This window comes from Henckelia pumila, chromosome 2 (genome assembly GCF_033568475.1).
Source record: "Henckelia pumila isolate YLH828 chromosome 2, ASM3356847v2, whole genome shotgun sequence".
Classification (NCBI taxonomy): domain Eukaryota; kingdom Viridiplantae; phylum Streptophyta; class Magnoliopsida; order Lamiales; family Gesneriaceae; genus Henckelia; species Henckelia pumila.
Window position 1 is genome coordinate 109,946,267 of NC_133121.1, and position 24,710 is coordinate 109,970,976.

The 24,710-nt window shown below is 38.5% G+C and overlaps 4 protein-coding genes across 5 annotated transcripts; 3 read left to right on the forward strand and 1 right to left on the reverse strand.

The window, feature by feature from the left end:
* The first annotated feature begins 334 nt into the window (after nucleotides 1-334).
* On the forward strand, nucleotides 335-1,054 carry LOC140878146 (secreted RxLR effector protein 161-like). The gene has a single exon (XM_073281756.1). The coding sequence runs from the start codon at nucleotides 335-337 to the stop codon at nucleotides 1,052-1,054; it is 720 nt and encodes a 239-aa protein (XP_073137857.1).
* Nucleotides 1,055-15,030: 13,976 nt separating this feature from the next.
* Nucleotides 15,031-18,883, forward strand: LOC140881767 (zinc finger CCCH domain-containing protein 16). 2 transcript variants are annotated; one of them, XM_073287329.1, is made up of 10 exons: nucleotides 15,031-15,139; nucleotides 15,615-15,786; nucleotides 15,970-16,067; nucleotides 16,177-16,272; nucleotides 16,375-16,468; nucleotides 17,011-17,213; nucleotides 17,332-17,486; nucleotides 17,559-17,778; nucleotides 17,899-17,977; nucleotides 18,477-18,883. In XM_073287329.1, the coding sequence occupies exons 1-10, from the start codon at nucleotides 15,096-15,098 to the stop codon at nucleotides 18,513-18,515; spliced, it is 1,200 nt and encodes a 399-aa protein (XP_073143430.1). In that variant the 5' UTR covers nucleotides 15,031-15,095; the 3' UTR covers nucleotides 18,516-18,883. The 2 variants fall into 2 exon arrangements, with proteins under 2 accessions (XP_073143430.1, XP_073143431.1); XM_073287330.1 differs by having other exon boundaries at nucleotides 17,562-17,778.
* Nucleotides 18,884-19,985: 1,102 nt separating this feature from the next.
* On the forward strand, nucleotides 19,986-22,162 carry LOC140884050 (leucine-rich repeat extensin-like protein 7). The gene has a single exon (XM_073290715.1). The coding sequence runs from the start codon at nucleotides 20,086-20,088 to the stop codon at nucleotides 21,943-21,945; it is 1,860 nt and encodes a 619-aa protein (XP_073146816.1). The 5' UTR covers nucleotides 19,986-20,085; the 3' UTR covers nucleotides 21,946-22,162.
* A 400-nt stretch (nucleotides 22,163-22,562) lies between these two features.
* On the reverse strand, nucleotides 22,563-24,523 carry LOC140880918 (probable protein phosphatase 2C 44). Its single transcript, XM_073285794.1, has 5 exons — nucleotides 24,316-24,523; nucleotides 23,784-24,047; nucleotides 23,304-23,580; nucleotides 23,053-23,207; nucleotides 22,563-22,958 (listed from the first exon to the last, which is right to left on the reverse strand). The coding sequence occupies exons 1-5, from the start codon at nucleotides 24,364-24,366 to the stop codon at nucleotides 22,821-22,823; spliced, it is 885 nt and encodes a 294-aa protein (XP_073141895.1). The 5' UTR covers nucleotides 24,367-24,523; the 3' UTR covers nucleotides 22,563-22,820.
* Between the last annotated feature and the right edge of the window lie 187 nt (nucleotides 24,524-24,710).

Here is a 24,710-nt window from a genome sequence, read left to right on the forward strand (position 1 = left end):
AGTGACTATAAGATATGTTTCATGATAGCCATCCCCGTGTGCTACCACATCTTACATATACTATAGTATATTCAAGGTCTTTATCAAAACAACAATAGTATATCACAATATAACAATATGAAGAAAGATAAAGTCATTGCCATTAATAAAAGTGTAAATTATATTAAACAAAAGATTGTTTATACAAAGAGTCATCAAAGCCCTTAGCCACAAGTTGGCTCACCGGGCACCCACTCTTTCATCTGCTCGAAACAAGCAATTAATAATTAAAAGCATATATAAATTAAGTGTATAAAATACACTTATCAGTTCCCCTGTGAAAACGCCTCTTGATATGAGCGTCCACTTGAATAAGAATCATGGAGAACCGATTTCTCAAATAGAATACTCCAGAATTATTGGAAGCCTCATGTATATCACGAATTGTACTCGACCTGATATTGCTTTTGCAGTAAACAAGTTGAGTCGATTCACAAGTAATCCAAATGAGGTTCATTGGAAAGCTTTGACAAGGGTGCTTAGATACCTAAGGCACACTCTGGAGTATGGATTGCATTACACAAGATATCCTGCGGTGCTTGAAGGATACAGCGATGCAAATTGGATTTCTGACACCAAGGACTCTAAATCCACAAGTGACTATGTTTTTAGTATTGGTGGTGGCGCAGTCTCTTGGAGGTCATCCAAACAAACTTGCATCGCTAGATCAACAATGGAATCTGAATTCATAGCACTTGATAAAGCCGCAGAAGAAGCAGAATGGCTTAGGAATTTTTTGGAGGATATTCCTTGTTGGTCAAAGCCAGTGCCTGTAATTATGATACATTGTGACAGTCAATCGGCAATTGCAAGGGCACATAATTCTATGTATAATGGTAAGTCTCGACATATTCGTCGAAGACACAATACTGTACGACATTTGATCTCAAATGGAGTTATCACAATTGATTACGTAAAATCAAAAGATAACTTAGCGGATCCGCTTACAAAATCATTGAATAGAGATCAAATGTACAGCTTGTCAAGAGGAATGGGCTTAAAGTCTACAAAATAAAGCTCTCATAATGGTAACCCAACCTTGTTGATTGGAGATCCCAAAATCTTGGTTCAATGAGACAACTAAATTATGAGAACTTGAGTTAACACTCTGGAATTTTTTCCAACTCATTCCTAGGACTAAGAGTGTTTTATCCTACGCATGTAGTGAGGTTAAGTTTGAAACTTTTAATGGTTCCTTGCCTGGAAAAGGCGGTGTGACGACCTGAGTTCTAATCTCTCAATAACTAAATCATCAAATAGAATAGACAATAATCAATGTCTAAACAAAATAAATAATACCACCTGTTGTGACGACCCGAGTTCTAATCTCTCAATAATTAAATCATCAAATAGAATAGACAATAATCAATGTCTAAACAAAATAAAAAAAAATTCTTTTTTTTAAAAAAAAAACAGAGTACCTCGCTCGATCGGTAAAAAGTTACCGATCGAGCGAGCACTTTGCTCAAACTCTCGGGTGAAACTTATGTTGGCCTCGCTCGATCCGCAGAATATCACCGATCGAGCGAGCCCAACATATTCATGGTTCTGTTCCTGATTTCAAAGCCTCGCTCGATCCGTGATATTTCACCGATCGAGCAAGAGCAGTTTCCAGAGAATAAAACCAGAAACGTTGCTGCTGTCCAAACAAGTTCCTTCAACTCATACAAAGCCTATGCAACTATCATAAGCCAACATGCATTCTCACATGATAAAGTTGATAGAATTGAATCATCACAAGGCCTTATAAACATAATTAAAAATCCCACAAAGCATGCAAGAAGCAATGTTATATATTCAAGATCAAACTACATTATAATATCTCAAGGATTTACATATCATTTCAAATCCTATATACATCAACAAGACAACAACTAGATCAACTACAAGTCTTGGAACAAGTAGCTATAACATGCTCATGGTTTTGGACTCAACTCTAACATTGACAGCACAAAAACTCATCTAAACTCGGATCATCATGCTATCTTCTTATCCCTTGTTCTTCACATTCGCTTTTGCCCGGTTCCACTCCCTCCTATTGCAATGACACATACAACAAAACAATAGCCGGATAACTCCGGTGAAAAATAGATTTCTCAGTAAAAGCAACTAAACATGCATCCAACATATATCAAAATCATGATATAAAGAACATAACTTCAATGCATGTTTTAAAACAAGGTTCATCTCTTCCTTCGTCGGTTGGGATCCCGAGAAGTAGATATCATAACTAATCCACCGACTCTCCCGATCGAGGTGGGGCTACTTATCTCACTTCTCTAGACTTTGAAGCCATTATATATGTAAATCAGACGCAAGGCTAAACAACCACCCAGGCCATACATATACAATCCCTTAAATCGTCTATTCGAATGCTTCCGTTCATTTCGAAATCAAAGAACAAGTCTTACAAGATGAATGCAATATATATCATTCAAACCACATTCATTAACATCAAGACTTATTCAACAACTCAAAGGAAAGCGCATAAGAGCAATTAAGCAAACAAGTATGTGATTTAGGGGAACTCGATACAAACCATTAGTAGTCCACTTTTACCTTTGAAATGTGATGTTTAGGATGTCTTTTAGCTTGTCCAAATCTGTACAAGTTAACCACCAAACCTATCTCAAAATCTGCTCAAGTTTCAACCCAAACGTCAAAGCAAAACGCTACCAACCTTGTGCGTTCTTGTATCGATTTCGAAGTCAAGATCAATGAGTTGAAATGCCCTGTTTACACACTGAAATCACAGCATAACAAGAAAGGAATCATCAGCTAATAATTCAGCAACTTCTTAGTCCAAGAACAATAGAAAATCACTTCAAATCATGAGTTCGATGGCATATCGGTATAACTCGGCGATTCCGAACACATCTATAACATTTCTAACATGCATATCAGCTGTTGAAGCTTCGAAACCAATATATCAGCAGGTATATAGATCAAATCATAGCTGGGAAATCATAAGAACATGATACAACAATCAATCCTCAACCCAACTTCAATATTACAAAAGATAGAAGCTCATCAACACCATTCCATACACAACTCTGATATCTGTCAATTTCGAATTCCCAAAGCATGATGAACTAAGAGAAAACTTACATCAAATCAAAGGTCTCGTTGTGAGGATTCCAGAACATCTTTTGGAATTAAAAACGGATAACCGGATCAAAAGATATGTGAATTGGAACATGAGGAAAAAGCTTGAAGATTTTCTGTTTCTTGCTCTCGGTTCTTGCCTCTAAAATGTCTGATGGATTATGTGAATCACACGTGCATGCAGAGTAATCACTTCCAAAATCTGATAACTTTCATAATAATTGCACTTTAGCCCCTCAACTATTCAAAAATTGCAATTTGGTCCTCAGCTTCTCATTTCATTCAATTTCAATCCTAAATAATTTAAGAATATTATAATTTAAATCAAAACTCCAAATATTCCCAAATTAAATATTCTTGGATCAAAATTAAATAATTCCGGGCGTTACAATTCTCCCCCACTAAGACACGATTTCGTCCTCGAAATCTCAAGTAATATCAACAGATCATATAACATATATCAGATAACAGAAAACTAAAGGAGACTCACATCAATGAAACATCTCTGGGAATCGTTGCATCATATCTGATTCAGTCTCCCAAGTTGCTTCTTCAATACCATGACGACTCCACTGAACTTTCAGAAGTGGAATAATCTTCGTTCGTAATTGCTTCTCTTTTCGATCAAGAATCTGAATTGGATTTTCAAAATAACTCAAAGTCTCGTCGAGTTCAGCCTCATCAGATTGAAGCACATGAGATTCATCAGCAAGGTATTTGCGAAGCATCGATACATGAAAGACATCATGTATTCCAGATAAAGATGGAGGAAGAGCTAATCGATAGGCGAGATTACCTATTTTCTCCAGAATTTCATAAGGACCGATATATCGTGGAGACAATTTCCCTCGCTTGCCAAATTTGACAGTGCCTCTGAATGGAGAAATTTCAGAAACACCATATCCCCCTGTTCAAACGACAAAGGTCGACGTCGAACATTGGCATATTTCGCTTGTCTATCTTGAGCTGTCTTCATTATTCTCTGAATAAGCTTCACCTGTTCATTCATATCACGTATCATATCAGGGCCAGTGTCAGGTACTTCAGAGATATCATCCCAGTACAGAGGAGATCGACATTTTCTTCCATATAAAGCTTCAAAAGCAGCCATTCCAATACTCGATTGATAGCTGTTGTTGTACGAGAATTCACAAAGAGATAGTGATTCTTGCCAACTAGTGCCAAAATCAAGCACTACAGCTCTCAACATGTCCTCCAATGTCTGAATGGTACGCTCAGACTATCCGTCTGTCTGTGGATGATATGCTGTGCTCAAGTGTAGTTGAGTACCTAAAGCACTCTGTAAGCTGTGCAAAAAATGTGATGTAAATCGAGGATCACGATCTGATACGATGGATTTCAGCACTCCATGCAATCTAACAACTTCTCGAACATAAATCTCTGCCATCTGGTCGTGTCTATATGTCATGCGATAAGGAATGAAACACACTGATTTCGTCAATCTGTCAGTAATCACCCAGATAGCATCACAGCCTCTAGAAGATCGAGGTAATCTTGTCACGAAATCCATAGAAATATGATCCCATTTCCATTCAGGCACGGATAAACTCTGTAATAAACCAGGCGGTCTTTTCCTTTCAGCCTTCACCTGCTGGCAATTAAGACATCGAGACACAAAATCGGTGATATCTGACTTCATCTGTTTCCACCAATAATGAGTCTTCAGATCATTGTACATCTTCCTACCACCAGGATGAATACTGTAACGACTACAATGCGCCTCTTTCAGTAGTTGTTGACGTACATCAGAAATATCAGGCACTACTAGGCAATTATGAACATAAAGAAGATCATCTCGAACCCGGTATTCAGATACATGCCCTGATCGGACTTTCTCAATTGAGTTCTGCACATTCTGATCAAGTTTCTGAGCATCTCTAATTCGCAACAACAATGCTGGTTCAACTTGAATTTGATAAAGTCGCAGAGGCTGATAATTCGTATCAAATACTAATCCAGATAGACAAAAGTTTTCAATCAAATTCGATACACCAATCGTCGATAAGGACAAGGAACATACCTTTCGACTCAATGCATCAGCTGCTGCATTCGATTTCCCCGGATAGTACTTAATCTCACAATCAAAATCTTTCAGCAAATCAAGCCATCGTCGTTGTCTCATATTCAATTCTAACTGTGAAAACAGATATTTCAGACTCTTGTGATCAAAATAAATCTCAAACTGTTCCCTGTACAAATAATGTCGCCAAATCTTCAAAGCAAATACAATAGCGGCCAATTCAAGATCATGAATCGGATATCTGGTCTCGTGAGACTTCAACTGTCTTGAGGCATAAGCAATTACATGTCCTCGCTGCATTAAAACAAAACCTAAACCTCGATGAGATGCATCACAATAAACAGTGAAACCACAGTACCTGAAGGGATCGTTAAGACTGGTGCACTGGTCAGTCGTTTCTTCAACTCAAGAAAACTGGTGTCACAAGCTTCAGACCAGACAAATGGAGTATTCTTCTGAGTCAACTGAGTAATCGGCTTCGTAATACTAGAAAAATCTTTAATAAACCGGCGATAATACCCAGCCAAACCCATGAAACTACGAATCTCAGGAACAGATATTGGTCTTGACCAACTGATCACTGCCTCTACTTTGCTTGGATCAACAGAAATACCATTTCCAGATATGACATGTCCAAGAAAGACAAGCTGTTTCAGCCAAAACTCACATTTCGATAGTTTAGCATACAGTTTCTCGGCTCTTAACGTCTTCAATACTGTTCTCAGATGTTCAGAATGATCAATTAAATTCTTTGAATATATCAGAATATCATCAATAAAAATAATCACGAAGTCATCGAGATATTTCTGAAACACACGGTTCATCAAAGCCATAAACACAGTTGGAGCATTCGTCAAACCAAACGGCATAACTATAAACTCATAATGGCCATACCTGGTTCTGAACGCAGTCTTAGGAATATCAGAATCCCCAACTCTCAGCTGATGGTATCCAGATCTCAGATCGATCTTGGAATACACTGAAGAACCTTGCAATTGGTCAAATAAATCATCAATACGAGGCAAATGATATTTGTTCTTTACCGTTGCCTTGTTCAGTTGCCGGTAGTCAATGCACAATATCATTGAACCGTCTTTCTTTCTAACAAACAGTACTGGAGCTCCCCAAGGAGAAACACTTGGTCGAATGTATCCCTTGGCCAGTAAATCTTCTAACTGTTCTTTCAACTCTTTCAGTTCAACTGGTGCCATTCGATAAGGTGCTTTCGAAATCGGTGCAGTACCTGACATCGGTTCTATGTTGAAGTCAATCTCACGATACGGAGGTAATCCTGGAATCTCATCAGGGAAAACGTCCGCAATTCACTAACCACTGGAAAATCAGCCAGGTTCGGGCTAGCTTTCAAAACATCAACTGCATATACAAGAAATCCCTCCGCTCCTTTCTGCAAAAGTCGGGTCATAGCTAATACAGAAATAAGAGGAATCTTAGCACGTGAACCCTTACCATAGAATTTCCATTCTCCAGCCATCTCGGGTCTGAATCTCACTACCTTTTGGAAACAGTCTACGGTAGCTCTGTACTTATTCAGCATATCAATCCCAATAATACAGTCAAAATTAGACATACCAAGTACAAAACAATCTATCTCAATCTCATTATCATCATACTGTAGTACACAATTCTTAACTGTTTGAATCGATATAAAACCTTTCCCCAAAGGAGAAGAAATAGATACTACAACAGGTAATGTTTCAACAGGCAAAGAATGCAATGAAACAAATTGGGCAGAGATAAACGTATGGGATGCACCTGTATCTATCAATACATATGCAGGATAACCATAAAGAGAACAGTTACCTACAATCACATCGTCTGGTGCTCCCTGTGCCTGTTCCTCCGTCAATGCAAAGACATGAGCCTGCTGTCTTTGAGGTTGACTGCCTGTCTGACTTCCTCCTGGTCGAGTCTGTTGCTGTGGATGTGCGGGTTGGAAGAAATGAACAGAAGAGGCTTGCCTTCCAGGTTGAGCCACTGATCGTGATGACTCTCCCCCTCTTGACTGTCCAGAACCTCTCTGAGGACACACCCTCGCAAAATGACCAGTCTGCTGGCATATATGGCACCTCCCAGATACACCTCGGCACTGATCGGTTGGATGACCTCCACCACAACTATTACAAAACACTCCTGACTTCTGTTTTGTGCCACTGGAACTCGAAGAACTACTCCCTGACTTTTTAAACTGTTTTCCTCGAGCTTGTAAATATCCCTTCTTGCCACTGCTGCTACCACCACCTTCAAATCGAGAAGACTGTTGCGGAGTTGGAGCTGAAGGTTGTGACTGTCTCGGAGGCTGAGCAACATACGAAGCTCCTTGCTACTGTATCAAGCCAGCTTCCGCTCCTTTGGCACTGTTCAAGGCATCAGCAAAATTATTCGGTCGCCTTGTGTTCACCAAAGTAAAGACATCCGGACTCAATCCATTAATGAACTGATCAGCCATAGCCTCGTCACTATCAGCAACGTGTGGAGCAAAACGTAGCAATGTAGAGAATTTAGCAACATAATCTTCAATATTTAAGTTCCCCTGCTTCAGATTAGCAAACTCTGCGCCCTTGTCCTTACAATAAGACACCGGAAAGAAGCGTTGGTAGAACTCGGTTTTGAAGACATTCCAAGTCAGTACAGTTCCTCGACGCTCCAGAGCTTTCTTAGTCGTGAACCACCAGCTCTTTGCAACCTCATGCAACTGATGACCAATAAGTCTGACTCTCCGCTCATCACCGTAGTCAAGTGAATCAAACAACATTTCCATGTCATCAAGCCATCCTTCACATTCAACTTCATTTTCAGTACCTTTCAAAGTAGGCGGATGGTATGATTGAAAACGTTTGAGCAGTGTTTCCATCGGAGTAGCAGTCATATCGGTCATGTCTCTTGAAGTACTTCCCTGTTCATTACTCGGGACTGTAGCTTGAGGCACAATCGGTGTTACCACTGTCTGTTCTGGCAGATGTATAGTAACTGTCTATTCTGGCATCGGAGTAGGAGCCCGTGGTCTAAGAGGAGGTCGTCCTGGTCTTCAAGACATATCTGATTATCAAAATGGTTAGGACACCATAATCCTCAAATCAATCTCAGTCCTCCTCTGATCATCTTACCTCTGATCAAGACTCGGTTCTGATTCAATCTTAAATAAATAATCACAGTCTTCAGATAAAACATGCTTCCAATCAATTCAGATAATCAGGTAGCATATCATAAATCATCAAAATACATGCCTCTAATCATTTCCGATATTCCAGTAAGCATGCATCTTTAATCATCGTAATCATACTTTCAAATAAAATAAATACAACATCTTGTAATAAAATACTTGAAAGTAAACCATGCTAGCATTTACAACATGTAATTCAATCATGTAATTAAATCATAGCATGATAAAATAAATAAGCAAGGAAGATGACTAGATCTACCCCCACTCACTATCTAACTCAGTCCAGAATTTTATCGCTCTGATACCACCTGTTGTGACGATCCGAGTTCTAATCTCTCAATAATTAAATCATCAAATAGAATAGACAATAATCAATGTCTAAACAAAATAAATAATACCACCTGTTGTGACGACCCGAGTTCTAATCTCTCAATAATTAAATCATCAAATAGAATAGACAATAATCAATGTCTAAACAAAATAAATTTTTTTTTTTTTTTAAAAACAGAGTACCTCGCTCGATCGGTAAAAAGTTACCGATCGAGCGAGCACTTTGCTCAAACTCTCGGGTGCAACTTATGTTGGCCTCGCTCGATCCGCGGAATATCACCGATCGAGCGAGCCCAACATATTCATGGTTCTGTTCCTGATTTCAAAGCCTCGCTCGATTCGTGATATTTCACCGATCGAGCGAGAGCAGTTTCCAGAGAATAAAACCAGAAACGTTGCTGCTGTCCAAACAAGTTCCTTCATGCATTTTCATCCAATATCAACTCATACAAAGCCTATGCAACTATCATAAGCCAACATGCATTCTCACATGATAAAGTTGATAGAATTGAATCATCACAAGGCCTTATAAACATAATCAAAAAGCCCACAAAGCATGCAAGAAGCAATGTTATATATTCAAGATCAAACTACATTATAATGTCTCAAGGATTTACATATCATTTCAAATCCTATATACATCAACAAGACAACAACTAGATCAACTACAAGTCTTGGAACAAGTAGCTATAACATGCTCATGGTTTTGGACTCAACTCTAACATTGACAGCACAAGAACTCATCTAAACTCGGATCATCACGCTATCTTCTTATCCCTTGTTCTTCACATTCGTTTTTGTCCGGTTCCACTCCCTCCTATTGCAATGACACATAAAACAAAACAATAGCCGGATAACTCCGGTGAGAAATAGATTTCCCAGTAAAAGCAACTAAACATGCATCCAACATATATCTGTTGGATAACCGTGATCAGATCAATCAGGATTGATACCCGGTGCAGCGGAAGTTTAAAAATTTTATATGGAACGATTCCATAATGGGTATCAAAACTTTACGATTAAATTGTGCGTGTAAAAATTAAATAACAATTAAATTTTTACCTCCAATCTCGAATCGAGATTATGGACACCAACAGATTACTCTGCTCTTGTTGTATATCCCAGGAACTGATAGACGAACAATTCTTCAATCAGGTCCACGAACGGAAATTTAATCCCTCTGATAGATTGCACTAGAAAATCTATCAGAAGTTTCTACGAAGAGAATTAACGAATTTGATCCGTTAAACCAGACTGCAAATTCAAAATTCACAGGCTGGAATTTTTCGACAGAGAGAGGGAGGGGCGGCGGCCACTGTATAAAAACAGCTAGGCTTTTCAAAAAATATTTTGTGACCTCTGTTGTCTAATTTCTGTACTGCAATAACTTATTTATAATGTGGACTGCTAACAGCTTAGGGCTCATTAGTCATAAGTTCAAGCCTGACAAGCAAAGCCCGCATGTTTAAAAATTAATATAAAATTCATCATGACTCTGATTGATAAACCGATTTCACCAATGTACACAGAAACCATTTCTGCACCTTTTAAAGTCAAGATAAATTTTCTGAATCCGAATTCAGTGATTTCCAAAAATGCCCATCCCTATGTCATTTTAGGAAATCTTACTCCTCTACTCTTAAATAAGAAGTCCCACTTCTTTGTTCATTAAATTTAAATCTTTAAATTTAACTATCTCAACGGGAATTAAAAATTCATTACTCTGTGTGACCCTCAATGGTTCAGGGATACAGCTAGCCGTGGGCTCACAACTCCTTGTGACTCGGAACAACAATTTCCGACTTGCCCATCGAATCATGGTAAGAGCGCCTAGCAACATCGCCCCATGATTCCCTAGGTATCACTGATAGTGCCTGCAAGAACTAATAGATTTTGGTTAGCGTACAGTACGGTCCCTTCATCCATATATCCCGATCGAATCAACAACCATTGGTAAATCGAGAGTCGTTCGAGATTCGATAACTATGCAATACATCTTGAAGATCAAATAGTGACATCGCATGTGCTACTAAGAAACCATTTCTTAAAACACATCATGTACTCTGGCCAGAGATTCGTCACACTAATATCTCCTCAGATTGCATAGGATATCCACACTCGCAAGTATGTGGTGAATCCTTGACAACAAAGCATCGACTCCTATATGTGTTGTAACTGTACCCAATCCCGACACCTGATGACCCCAATAGAGTCGGTAAACGAGTCAAAGTACAGTACTAGCATATAGAGTCTCAATGATGTTTCAAGTAGTAAGGACTAATGGTGTACAACCAAAACCGCGGACTTTATCCACTCGATAAGTGATAACCACTTGGAAAGTCCGGATAGGGTAGTTCGATCATTCATCGTATGAATATCCATTTGCATGCTTTGAACATCTCTATGTTCCATACCAATGAAACGTGGTACTCGGCATCGCAAATGCTAGTCTCAATCTCGAGCGATCCTTATCCTTATTAACGGACGGCTCAATCGACTAGGAACCATTTAGAATATACAGTGACTATAAGATGTGTTTCATGATAGACATCCCCATGTACTACCACATCTTACATACACTATAGTATATTCAAGTTCTTTATCAAAACAACAATAGTATATCACAATATAACAATATGAAGAAAGATAAAGTCATTGCCATTAATAAAAGTGTAAATTATATTAAACAAAAGATTGTTTATACAAAGAGTCATCAAAGCCCTTAGCCACAAGTTGGCTCACCGGGCACCCACTCTTTCAATATCAAAATCATGATATAAAGAACATAACTTCAATGCATGTTTTAAAACAAGGTTCATCTCTTCCTTCGTCGGTTGGGATCCCGAGAAGTAGATATCATAACTAATCCACCGACTCTCCCGATCGAGGTGGGGCTACTTATCTCACTTTTCTAGACTTTGAAGCCATTATATATGTAAATCAGACGCTAGGCTAAACAACCACTCAGGCCATACATATACAATCCCTCAAATCGTCTATTCGAACGCTTCCGTTCATTTCGAAATCAAAGAACAAGTCTTACAAGATGAATGCAATATATATCATTCAAACCACATTCATTAACATCAAGACTTATTCAACAACTCAAAGGAAAGCACATAAGAGCAATTAAGCAAACAAGTATGTGATTTAGGAGAACTCGATACAAACCATCTCGAGTTGTAATCCCAATCAAATAGTAGTCCACTTTTACCTTTGAAATGTGATGTTTAGGATGTCTTTTAGCTTGTCCAAATCTGTACAAGTTAACCATCAAACCTATCTCAAAATCTGTTCAAGTTTTCAACCCAAACCTCAAAGCAAAATGCTACCAACCTTGTGCGTTCTTGTATCGATTTCGAAGTCAAGATCAATGAGTTGAAATGCCCTGTTTACACACTGAAATCACAGCATAACAAGCAAGGAATCATCAGCTAATAATTCAGCAACTTCTTAGTCCAAGAACAATAGCAAATCACTTCAAATCATGAGTTCGACGGCATATCGGTATAACTCGGCGATTCCGAACACATCTATAATATTTCTAACATGCATATCAGCTGTTGAAGCTTCGAAACCAATATATCAGCAGGTATATAGATCAAATCATAGCTGGGAAATCATAAGAACATGATACAACAATCAATCATTAACCCAACTTCAATATTACAAAAGATTTGCTCATCAACACCATTCCATACACAACTCTGATATCTGTCAATTTCGAATTCCCAAAGCATGATGAACTAAGAGAAAACTTACATCAAATCAAAGGTCTCGTTGTGAGAATTCCAGAACATCTTTCGGAATCGAAAACGAATACCCGGATCAAACGATATGTGAATTGGAAGATGAGGAAAAAGCTTGAAGATTTTCTGTTTCTTGCTCTCGGTTCTTGCCTCTAAAATGTCTGATGGATTATGTGAATCACACGTGCATGCTGAGTAATCACTTCCAAAATCTGATAACTTCCATAATAATTGCACTTTAGCCCCTCAACTATTCAAAAATTGCAATTTGGTCCTCAGCTTCTTATTTCATTCAATTTCAATCCTAAATAATTTAAGAATATTAGAATTTAAATCAAAACTCCAAATATTTCCAAATTAAATATTCTTGTATCAAAATTAAATAATTTCGGGCGTTACAGGTGGAGTACTGTAGGATACTTTTCAAAGGAGACCACCTATGTAAGTGTGAGGACGGGCCGCCTCAATGAAACATTTATGAAGCCAAGATGTGTTCCATGGCCAAAACGGACACAACCAGAAAACCAATAGAAATGAAGAAAATTCATTATGTAGGTACTATTGTCTGGGTTTACATAAAAAGCCAATAAGCTCAAGACATCATGTTCACTTCGTGGCCTAGTAAATCCGATAGTATTCTACTACGAAAGGTTCAAAGCCATAAACTACCTCTCCTGACGCATTGAATTTTCGTGTAGCCTCTATTTTGACATCATGTGCATTCATGCATTAATTTCATTCATGTGGGGGATTGTTGGAAAATTTGATTGTGCTTAATGAATTGAAATTAAGCAATGCGAAGTTCGAAAAAGGAAAAATGATTGAGAAGCTAAAAAAAATAAAAATAAAAAATTGATTGAGGTGCAGGGGCGCAGAAAATTGCGCCCCTGCACTGGTCATGCTTCCTGGGCGTGTGCCCAGGCAAGCAGGGGTGGCGCAGGGGCGCAACTAGTGCTTCTGCCTTGGAATTTTCCAAGAAACCTAGAGTGGTGCAAGAGCGCAATATGTTGCGCCCTTGCACCGGTGCTTCTGGCCACACGAAAAGTTGCATCCTTTAATTTTTTCGAATTTTCTGATATTTTTGACTTTTTTTTGGTGACTTTAGTCAGTTATTTTTACCAAAAGACATATCACATGAGTGAAAAATTTTGTCTTTACATATAAACAATATAAATATGAGAATCAAACATCATTTTTATATAGATAATCAGATTCTCATCTTTTCAAATACATTCTTCACATATTTTGTTCTTTTTACAAAAGAGAGTTTATATCATTTCAGGTTGTAAGAACTTGTGATATATAGTGTTATATTCACAAGTAGAAGTTGTTGTATCTTGGGAGAAGATTGCCAGACACCGTAAGCACCAAGAGCGGGGCAAAATCTTCTTAAGGAAATCGTGTTCAACACGAGCCTCAACTGTTGAATTCTTTTCATGTTTTCTTCTGTCATATCAAGTTTTTTCAACAAATATACCAACATATACGTGGTTAATTTGTTTTATATAGATTATTTTAATTTCTGCACCAGAATATTTTGATTTTAAAATATTTACTTGGCGGTTTTTCAAGACTCATATAATTTAGCCTCTAAGGGATGTTTAAGTTGATGAAGTAAGTGAATTCTTGGTCAGGAGTTCAATTCTCCCTACCAATACCTTCTTGGATTAGCCTGTCACACAGACACTTGTTTAGTGTGGTTTACCTGACTAACATAATTTGCTTGTTATTGTGTTAGTTCGAAGGTTTACCTAGTGCGTACCGAAAGATAGCAGCTATGGGTTCGCACGTCATAAAAAAAAGACTCATATAATTTAAATATTTGATTTTGCAAAATTGATTAATACATAGTACTTTCTTTATTTTTTCATTATTAATGCTTGAATAATTGGGATTGGTGAAAAAAATTTAAAAGCAAACACGAAATGAATTTAATACGGCAAGTTAATATTTTAAATGTAATTACTTACTTTTCCACATGTTAGTAATTCTAATTTTACTTAAACTTGTAGTTAATTAGATATTGAAAAAATAAATAAATAACCAATGACACGTAGCTCATTTGACACCAATGCCCAAATATGAGACATGGTTTTGAGTTCAACCACAATTGTAACAATCTCCTCCCCGATTAAAAAAGAAAAAAGAAATTAAATTAAGAGTACTTTAGGATTTTTAAAATATCAAAGGGTATCTTATATAATATAATACTAGCCGCAAGACACAAACGTTGCGTGTGTAATATAATACATATATATAAATATTTGATTTCATTGCGCTATTCAGTAAAGTTAATAAGATATAAAAATTGAGTAATTAAATTACTTTTGATCCATACACCAATAAATCTATTCATGCAAAACATCTTATATCTTACGGCATTTCAAAATCTTAAATTAGAAAGAATATAAAAGGTAAAATTTTCACAACACATGTAATCATGAAATTTAAATACTTAAAGATAGTGAATTTTTGAAAAAAAATAATATTATAATTGCTAAAATAAATGATGAAATACAAAACATATGTACTAATATTTATATATATATATTAAAAAAAAAAGGCTATTTCAATCACCGGTCTATGTCGGTTTTTACTTCCCTGATTATATATATTTTCTCCTTGAACTCTTTGCCCTCTAATCACACTCATGCCTCCGAGACAAGAACTCTGTAGGAATTTTCAGCGTGGAAGGTAAGCATTTCGGTTTTTTCCTATGAATTAGGTATTTTTCGCTCGCAATTTTGCTGCAAAGCCAGAAGAAACACAATTCAGCATGATTATAGTGTTCTATCATAAATTCGATTTTTTTTAAAAAAATAAAAATGTAACGAGGTGTTAATTTAGGTTCGGAAAACAACTGGAAGCCTTTCGGTTTGTGATTTATAAATTTTTAGTACCTTTGCGGCAATCCTCGTGTTTATGAATTGATTTTACCTTTGTTATTTATTTGATGGAGGGATTTGATTGTTTCTTCCGAGATAGCTAGAAATTTAGGTTGGATCATGACTTGTTTCATTTGCGAACTTCCATCAAACAGTGAGAAGTTGAATGCCGCAATAATAATGTGCTGTGGAGAAATTATGGCGACTAATTAGGCCTGTCGTTTTTGAAGTAATGATTGGTAGTTGCTACGACTGTTGACTGCGCTATCTATTGTTCCTTGCAGTTGTCAGTATGGAAACCGCTGTAAGTTTCTTCATGCTACCCAGCAATCAAAGACCAATCCCTTTGGGTTTGGAGTTCAACAGCAGACATCAAATCCCTTTAATTTCAGCAAACAGGACGATAGTCATACTAGAGGGAGAAATGATTTTGGATCCAAACCAAATCAATTCAAGGTTATTACCTTCACATTGCAGCTTCTTACTGCTGTTCTTTCAGAATTGTGATGGCGTCGTGTAACTGTGATTGAATATATGGACCTAGCTCATCAGTCGATTTTATATTTTAAAAGACCTAGATTGTTGTCCTTTGGCCACTGGCATGTATTTACAATCGATTCATTGTTTCTGTGGCACCAGCCTTTTGAAAATAAGTGGATCCGGGACTCCTCTGGAAATGTAAGTGGTGCTACTGCGTCACGGCAATCCAACGGTCAGCCTCATGCAGCAAATCATAAGTGAGCAATTCTCCTATATATTTACGTTTTCAAAGTTCTATTTGTTCACTGTTTCATGGATGTGTAACTCATGCATAATTAGTGAATCATTTGTTTGATGTATTCAAAGGTGCGATGATCCTGAATCCTGCAAACGTGTGATTGTGGAAGATTTTGAAAATGAGATGCCACAATGGAAGCTTACCTGTTATGGTCACATCAAAGAGTATGTTGTGATTTACTTCTTTCTGCGTGATATACGTTAGCTAGTGTCATGATAAATAGCTTTTGAAAACTGTTTGCGACTAAATGATTCTTATTTTTGTAGTGGACCTTGCGACATTGTGGGTGACATCAGCTGCGAAGAGTTGCGTGGATTAGCATATGATGATGCTAAGCGGGGCTTGAGCTTACAATCCATTGTAAGACAATACCCGCTTGTTGAGTTGTCATTTAATCGCTGAAGGATAATTATTCTCTACAAGTTTGAAAACTATAATTAGAGGCTAACGTAATCACAAAGTTCTCAAAAGTGACCGAAACAAAATCAGAAATCAGACAATAGCTAAGTAAAGTGAAATTTGTCCATATTAAAATATTCAGCTTCTATTTTTGTTGCATTTTATTCGCAAACAAAAAAAATTATAATGCTATCTTTTCTTTTCCATCAAATATACTGGTCTGGTTTGGATTTCAAGTGATCTGAGAAGAAGAGTCTGGACTTCTCTGAGTTTGAGGAATGTTGATAGAATAGCAGAGCTGAGTAGGAGGATAACAAAGTTGCTGCACCTGAGAATATTTCTGAATGAATATTTTAAAATGTTTATGAAGTTAGGTTTTACAAGTGTTGTAAAGAAACTCCAAAATCAGCTTTTCATTGTTGTTGACAGCTTTATTTCTGCGTGGTGAGAATTATGTTTCTTGGCTTCCTTTCTAACTATTGTTCACTCTTATTATGAGACAGATTGACAGAGAGAAGAGTTTAGTGAACTCCAAGTTAGTTGAATTTCAAAACCTAGTACATAAACCTTACATGCCATCAGCAGATGCTACTCCAAGCGCACAAATAAATTTTGCTGGAACTAGTTCAGATGCTCTTAATAATAGCAGGAATGTTTCTGGTTCAGTATCAAGTTTTAGTCAATTGAATGCATCGCCAAATACACGGTCCGGAATGAGGCCTCCTGTCAGTTTGTTATTATCCTTTATACTTTGCCAGTGTCAATCGATTGTGGGCCTTTTGACTTGCTTCCAAATTCTTTGTTATTATCATGATATTTTTTAGGTTTGCTGGTACGCCTAGTTATGCCTTTGGCCAAGTAAGTCCCCTGCAGAACACCAGTCAGCCATTTAGCATGTTTCAGGCTAGCACTATGCCTTCGAACACCAGTCAGCCATTTAGCATGTTTCAGGCTAGCACTATGCCTTTGAACACTTCAGGTACAATTTGGAGCAGTTTTATCCTGATAAACCAGTGCATTGGTTGAGACCATTTTGTTTATTTGGTGTTAGGAGCCTTTGGTAACCAATTTCCTCATCAAGCTGTGGAAAGTTCCTTCCCCTTCGGCTCAGCTACCCCCAACAACAGTGTAATGAATCCTAACTGGAATCCATTTTCAACTTCCTCAAAATCATCACAGATGGCAAATGTGCCTGATAGCAGTATGAAATCCGTCTCCAATATATCCAATATCTCGTCAAATGCTATTGGGCAGTCCAACATCAGTGTCCAGTAAGTTCTGTCATCAGTATTAATTGTATGCTTTCAAGCAAGAGAAATCTCGTGCATTCACTACTTGGTTTTCAAGGATGATATTCTTTACAACTAAAAAACCTGTTGACTTTTCTGCAGTGAGAATCTTCAAGAGGAAAATACTGATGTTGATCGTAGCATATGGAATAAGGCCGAATGGAAATGGAAAGCTGGAGAGGTGCGTACTCGGATTATGCATTGTATATTGGTTGAGTTTAGACATCAACAAAAAATATTTGAAACGGGCCACATGTTTTGGTGCACCAGGCAACATCTCATTCACGGAGAGAGAGGGATGCCAACAATTTCAGCTATCATTTTTGCACAATTTATTTTAATTCTCGTGTCATATATACGGATAGATGATGCTTTCGTACGGAATATCTTAGTTTATGTTTGTTTTGAGGACACTTCTCAATCATTTCTACCTAAATATGAGAGAGATGAATGGCAAGTGGGATTAATAAATATGCGTGCTCTGAATCCTTTGCTGGTGTTTTGTAAATAATACCGTGTACAATGACTATGACCACAATGCGAGCACTTTGTGAGCGCATGATTTTCACTCAAAAAATTTGGTTGAAATCAAGCATAGTGCTAGGTCATTCTATTGCATCTTCACCCATAAACACCATTGTCGCTATGGACCTAATATGTGACTGCATTTTATCTTTCAGATCCCAGAAGATGAGCCTCCTAGCAGTTGTATCTACTAAAAGTGGCAAATCGGACTAAATGTGTTGAATCACCTTAGTGACGCCTGCACCATAGTTTCATGAAGATTTGTATTGACTGGATTCACAGTTTCTATGAAGTCAGATTTCCGTAGGTGAACTTCCAAACCATAAATTTGATTCACATGCAGCATACTTATACCAGATTGAATTGGAAACTTGGAGAAATGTTGTGTAAAGCCGCTACAAGCTACTCTTAGTTGCATCATCTCCATCAATCATATGGAGGTACCCATGCACCTACTCTTGTATACATCAAATTACTGTGTATACTGACTGAACTTTTTCTTATTTTTACGAAGTATGCCATACTAGAATATGCTCTTGCTACACACATTTGGACATTTATATTTCTTTTTTTGTTAGATTGAAAGATTTATAATTCTAGCTCCACAATGAAAATTGCTTTATGTGATCAAAAGGTAGAACTTGGATGGACTAGAATAGAAAGTTATTGAAATTCATGTGATGACATATTCGTACATGTACTGTAGACTATATAGGCTGCGAAGTCTTGGTTTTCAGCTATGTTAAATTCGAAAATTAAATCCTTACAAAAGATTGTGAACTTTTGGACAATTTGTAAAGAGTTTGGCTGTGTGGTAGGCACATAGCGACTGAAGCTAATACAACATGTATGCTTTTAAAATTGTGTTTGAATTTATACTTTTGAGGTGACTAGGTTTCCATGATGTTAGCGTTTGCGATTATGATAATTTAATTGGATGTTTTAAATGTTTACTTCAAATAGTTTTGTAATACAATTAATACGAAGCCTTTTTAATTAAATCACTGATGTAGTAGCGGTTTCATGAGATTTTGTCTTTTTGTCGAAAAGAAAATTGATTGAATGAGTAATGACTGTAAAATAAAAAGTTGTCTAATTTAAGCATTGAAAATGATAGTTGGAGGTGATGTATCGTAAACTTTACTGCTGGTATATAATTAGATTAAAAAAATAAAAATTTGTTTGATTATTTTCTCATGTATGTTGGCGATGTTGCCAGAGTTAAATTGCACGCATTATAACAAATTAAGTTAAAATAATTGGAAGAACATACATATTCATATAATACTATATTATGTAAAGCGATCAGACTGAATCAAAATTTAAAGAAATTTAGAATACATGAACAGCTCAAACGTGGGATCTGTTTTCCCGTGTTCAGATCTCTGTCTGAAAAACAATTAATTACTACAGACTATCAGGTCCCATTCTTCAACCACTGTAAATGAACACTTTTGTGGGAAGATTATAGTAAATCTTAGTTGAAGCAATTTTGTGGGAAGTTTATACCAGGGAACTGTATCATTTACTTATTTATTTTTGTATAAAGACTTGCATTTTATGTTCTATTTATTATACAAATTGTCAAGAAAATAAAAATAAGATAGGATTGAACAAATCATTGGATCCAATAAAGAGGGGACATAAAACATTATTTTGGCAGATTGCACCACTGCCCTCTGCTCCCTATCAATTTCTTCCTCTACTAAATGCACTCTACTTACCATTTTCGTACATTAGCTATTACCCCCAACTCAACACTACATGACTCCCACCACCAAATCTAGACCAATGCCGCCGCTCTTGCGGCAGCGCCACTCCACAATCTTACTCCTAATTCTGTCCCTCCTCACCTCCGTCGCCCGAAATGCTTCGTCCCAACATTTCGAGAACCCGAGCCTTCACCAAGCCTACATCGCATTGCAAGCATGGAAACGTGCCATTTTCTCTGATCCATTCAACTTCACAGCAAACTGGAATGGCCCCAACGTTTGCTCCTACACAGGAGTCTACTGCACCGCCTCTCCATTCAACTCCTTCGACCAAGTGGTGGCGGGAATCGACCTCAACCATGCCGACATTGCCGGATATCTCCCGGATGAACTAGGACTGTTAACCGATCTAGCCCTGCTCCACCTCAATTCTAACCGGTTCTGTGGCGTGCTTCCTCAAAGTTTCAAGAAACTGAAGCTTCTTTTTGAGCTCGACCTCAGCAACAACCGGTTTGCCGGGGTGTTCCCAGAGGTAGTCCTCTCATTGCCTGAATTGAAATTCTTGGACTTGAGGTTCAATGAGTTCGAAGGAATGGTTCCACCCCAGCTTTTCGAGAGAGATTTGGATGCCATTTTCCTTAATGACAATAGATTTCGGTATGCCATCCCAGAGAATGTGGGGAACTCGCCTGTTTCGGTTCTGGTTTTGGCTAACAACAATCACGGTGGATGCATTCCCAGTAGCATTGGGAAGATGGGAAGAACTTTAAATGAATTGGTTTTGTTGAATGATAATCTGACAGGGTGTTTGCCACCGGAGATTGGGTTACTGGAGGAGCTGACGGTGTTTGATGTAAGCTTTAATGGGTTGCAGGGGCCGTTGCCACCGGAGATTGGCGGGATGAAGGCGTTGGAGCAGCTGAATGTGGCGCATAACCGCTTGACGGGGGAGGTGCCCGCCGGTGTGTGCAGGCTTCCGCGGCTGCAGAACTTTACATATTCGTTTAATTACTTCACAAAGGAGGCGCCTCAGTGTAGCAAGTTTGGTGGGCGGGAGAATTGTATTCCGGCTAAGAGTGATCAGAGATCGAGCAAAGAGTGTTCTTCGGAAGCAGCTAAGCCATATGATTGTAGCAAGTCGCAGTGTGGAGGTGGTGGTGGTGGAAGAGTGGCTCCTGTTCCTGGTGCCGGGCAGCGGGGAGCGCCGCCGCCGCCGCCTACATCGTCTAATGAGCCTGCACCCCCTCCGCCTCCGGCAAACGCTCATCTCCACTCCCCGCCTCCCCCTGGAAAGTCTCCCGGAACTCACCTTCCACCACTCCTGCAGCCGCCACCACCACCAAGTCATGAACACGTGCCGTCAAGACCACCGCCGTCGCCCCTAGAGCAAAGGCCATCTCCGCCTCCCCCTGGAAACTCTCCAGGAACTCACCTTCCACCGCTCCTGCAGCCACCGCCGCCAACCCACGAACATGGGCCGTCACGACCACCGCCGTCGCCGCTAGAGCAAAGGCCATCTCCGCCTCCGCCTGAGAACTCTCCAGGAACTCACCTTCCACCGCCACCGCCGCCAACTCACGAACAACATAAACCTTCACAACCACCGCCGCCGCCAGCACACCATGCGTCACCACCTCCAAGAGTTCCCTCTCATCAACCTAAAGCACCACCCCCAACTCACCATGTTCCCACCCCGCCACCACAACACCAACACTCAGCACCACCACCGACACACCACAACGAACAATCACCACCGCCACCGAAACAAGAATGGCACCACCCTCCAACTTCCACTCCTCCCTCACCACCAACCTATGTATTTTCATCACCGCCACCTCCCTCTCCACCATTACCTCCAATTAAAGGAGTCTCCTACGCATCTCCACCACCCCCTCCCATTCCATACTATTGATCTCTACTATGTAATATGCACGTACAGCCAAAGAGATCCATGGAGAAAGATTCACAAACAAGTCTTCAACTGAAAGTTTCTACCTTTATTTTGCTAAATCCCCGCTGCTTCAAAAATTATTAGTACAGTCTCAGTTTCTTTCCCCGTGTAATTTTTTGAGCTCATTATCATCACTACTTTCCCAAATCAATGTATTACCATTTAGCAGTCTTGTAATTCAATCACGTGTTAAGCATCATGTGTTAATTAATTGTTACCTCTCTCAAAAAATCCAACTCAAGTTTACACCTCAACAATTTGCATTTGCTGTTTTTGGACCCAAATATTCTCATGCAAGCTGCCATAAATTTCAGGCAAGAACTTGGATGTCAAAATCTGTATCATTAATTCTTGACAACGAAGCACAATCACATACTGTATGATGTCATGTACAAACAGGAATTACAAAAAGAATCATATTGAACTATTCAAATGAAATAAACATGATGGAATGCTCTTTATGTACTCAAAGACCTCTGTTTCTCCAAGGCCTTATCAGATGCAACCATGCAGTATCTATTTAATTACCCAGAGCTGCTTTTTTAGCTCACTTCCATTTTGTCGATTTTTTCCCCAGAAACAAAGAATATCATTTCTTCACATTCTCACATTTTCGACGATAACGCAACAAATATTTTACATAAAACAAGCATGTCTGCAGTTGGTAACCATCTCACTTCTCTAGCTCCGCAAGAACTATACAAGCACGAGTTTATCCATATTCAATACATTGACAAGGCTTTGATATACTGTGTATCATCAACTTTCCATAAAAAATAAAACTGGCTTAATTTGGTCTAAGAATCTACAATACTTGCCACTTAGATGGGCAGGCCTCAGGCAAAGCGTATCACAACGCATGATATGTCATCTTTACTGTTTCTCACTAAAGCCTCTGTAGTCAAACGCTTGGCTGCTGCTTGAGGATCTTTGATAGCTCTTACCATGTCAACCGCCTCTTGGTTGTTCATCACCTGCGCGAAGGAACACTTTTAGCTCATTGTTATGTCCCGGTTAGGATTTTTTCTTGGGGACCAGTATTTTCAATTAGAATGAATGAAAACTGACCTTCCACAAGCCATCACTTGCCAGTACGACAAACTCTATAATAGGATCGATGCTTACACGGCGCACATCAGGCTCTGAACTCAAATGTGCTTTAAGGTTTCCATCTCCAAAAGCACGCGCCACAGCAAGTTGGCCATTGACACGAGGCACATCTCCTGGAATGGGAATCTTAATTTTGATATAACATGGATCAAATCATCCAAGTCCTTGTAGACTTAGTTGCCAGGGGGAAAAAAAACACTTTATATTACCAGGAAAATTCGTCACAAAACCACCCTGTTTCCTAATCCTCGTCCTCTCGTTATGTGGCTCGTGGTCCACAGTGAGTTGTTCGGCAGTGCCACACTTGCACATGACGGCCCTGGAATCACCGATGTTTGCCACCCATAAATCCTTTCCATCAATAACAATAGCGGTTACTGCTGTCGAGCCACCAGGTCCAAGTTGCACTGAGTTCTCTAGGATATCTTTATCGGTTGAATGATAAGCCTTTTTTATGGCAGTCTCAGGATCCTCCCAAAATATAGGCTGCACACATTGTATTTAATCAGACCATTCAAGAAAATTGAATTATGACAGAAACAAAGCACGAGCTTTACGAAGTTTTCCCCAGTTACAGCACTAGCTTTCGGTTATACCAGTATGCAAAAACGTCACATATACTGATATATACATAAGAAATCCATATCAAACACATCACATACCAATATACCATTACAGAATCTCTTTACCTCATTAAGTATGTTGTCGAATAGATTAGTCTTTAAATAACTCGGGACACGATCACCAAGATGACCATCGAAGATTGCAAACAAACCAAGAACGTGGCCCTTCTTCTTCCGGTACTCAGCGACATGGTAGTCCTCCATGTCGTGCCCGGATTGTCCTTCCACCAAGTGGAAACCATGATAAACTTTATTAGTACATGTATCAGACTTGAATTTACTCTTCCCTCTTCCAGTATCCCCTGATGATCCATCCCAACAAGCACACACCTACACCTCACCATAAAAAAGGATGATTCTCAATTCTCATCTATGTTCTATGATTCTATCCCATCATCAAATCATCCATGTTAAAAATAAAAATTCTTTCTTGATCCTTATTATTTGGAAAATTAAGAATTCTTAATCGTGGGATGTCATCGATTATCCCTGGCGCACAGGATTTATTGGTATGATTTGATTCCACTTACGGTTCATTTATTCAATCCACTCGTCAAATAATCGAATTCGGGACAGTTAAATATCAAGAAACCGTTACCTTGATCATACCAAGAAAACTCCGGCTCTCACAAGGACGCGTCTTCCCCATCTATGAACTGTGAAATATCGATATATCGATCATATGGTGATCCACTGAAACTGCAGCCTGCCAAAACAGGAAATGTTTAGCACAGTATATATGGAGGGATTCTTGATTCCTATTATTACAATTATTTTATGAATATTCGAAAGAAAAATGAATTAGGTGAAACCAAGAAAGAAATTGTTAGAGATAGATTTTGCAGTCAACATAATATGTGTGAGAAGTCTTCGTACGGGTTGTCTGAAAACGATGGTCGTTGAGGCTGAGGCCGTTTTTCAATATATTTCATGGAAATTTCTTCTGTGCGGTTGTGTGAGTCTATTGGCATTTGACAGGCTTTGTATATTCCA

Bases quoted from the DNA above. Each gene is read 5' to 3' on its own strand.
- LOC140878146 (XM_073281756.1), top strand. From the start codon at position 335: ATGAGCGTCCACTTGAATAAGAATCATGGAGAACCGATTTCTCAAATA.
- LOC140881767 (XM_073287329.1), top strand. From the start codon at position 15,096: ATGCCTCCGAGACAAGAACTCTGTAGGAATTTTCAGCGTGGAAG. The intron at 15,140-15,614 runs GTAAGCATTTCG...TGTTCCTTGCAG, and splicing joins AGGAATTTTCAGCGTGGAAG to TTGTCAGTATGGAAACCGCT. The intron at 17,487-17,558 runs GTACAATTTGGA...ATTTGGTGTTAG, and splicing joins TATGCCTTTGAACACTTCAG to GAGCCTTTGGTAACCAATTT.
- LOC140884050 (XM_073290715.1), top strand. From the start codon at position 20,086: ATGACTCCCACCACCAAATCTAGACCAATGCCGCCGCTCTTGCGGCAG.
- LOC140880918 (XM_073285794.1), bottom strand. From the start codon at position 24,366: ATGGGGAAGACGCGTCCTTGTGAGAGCCGGAGTTTTCTTGGTATGATC. The intron at 23,581-23,783 runs GTAAAGAGATTC...CAATGTGTGCAG, and splicing joins TCGACAACATACTTAATGAG to CCTATATTTTGGGAGGATCC. The intron at 23,208-23,303 runs GTAATATAAAGT...TTCCCATTCCAG, and splicing joins TTTTGTGACGAATTTTCCTG to GAGATGTGCCTCGTGTCAAT.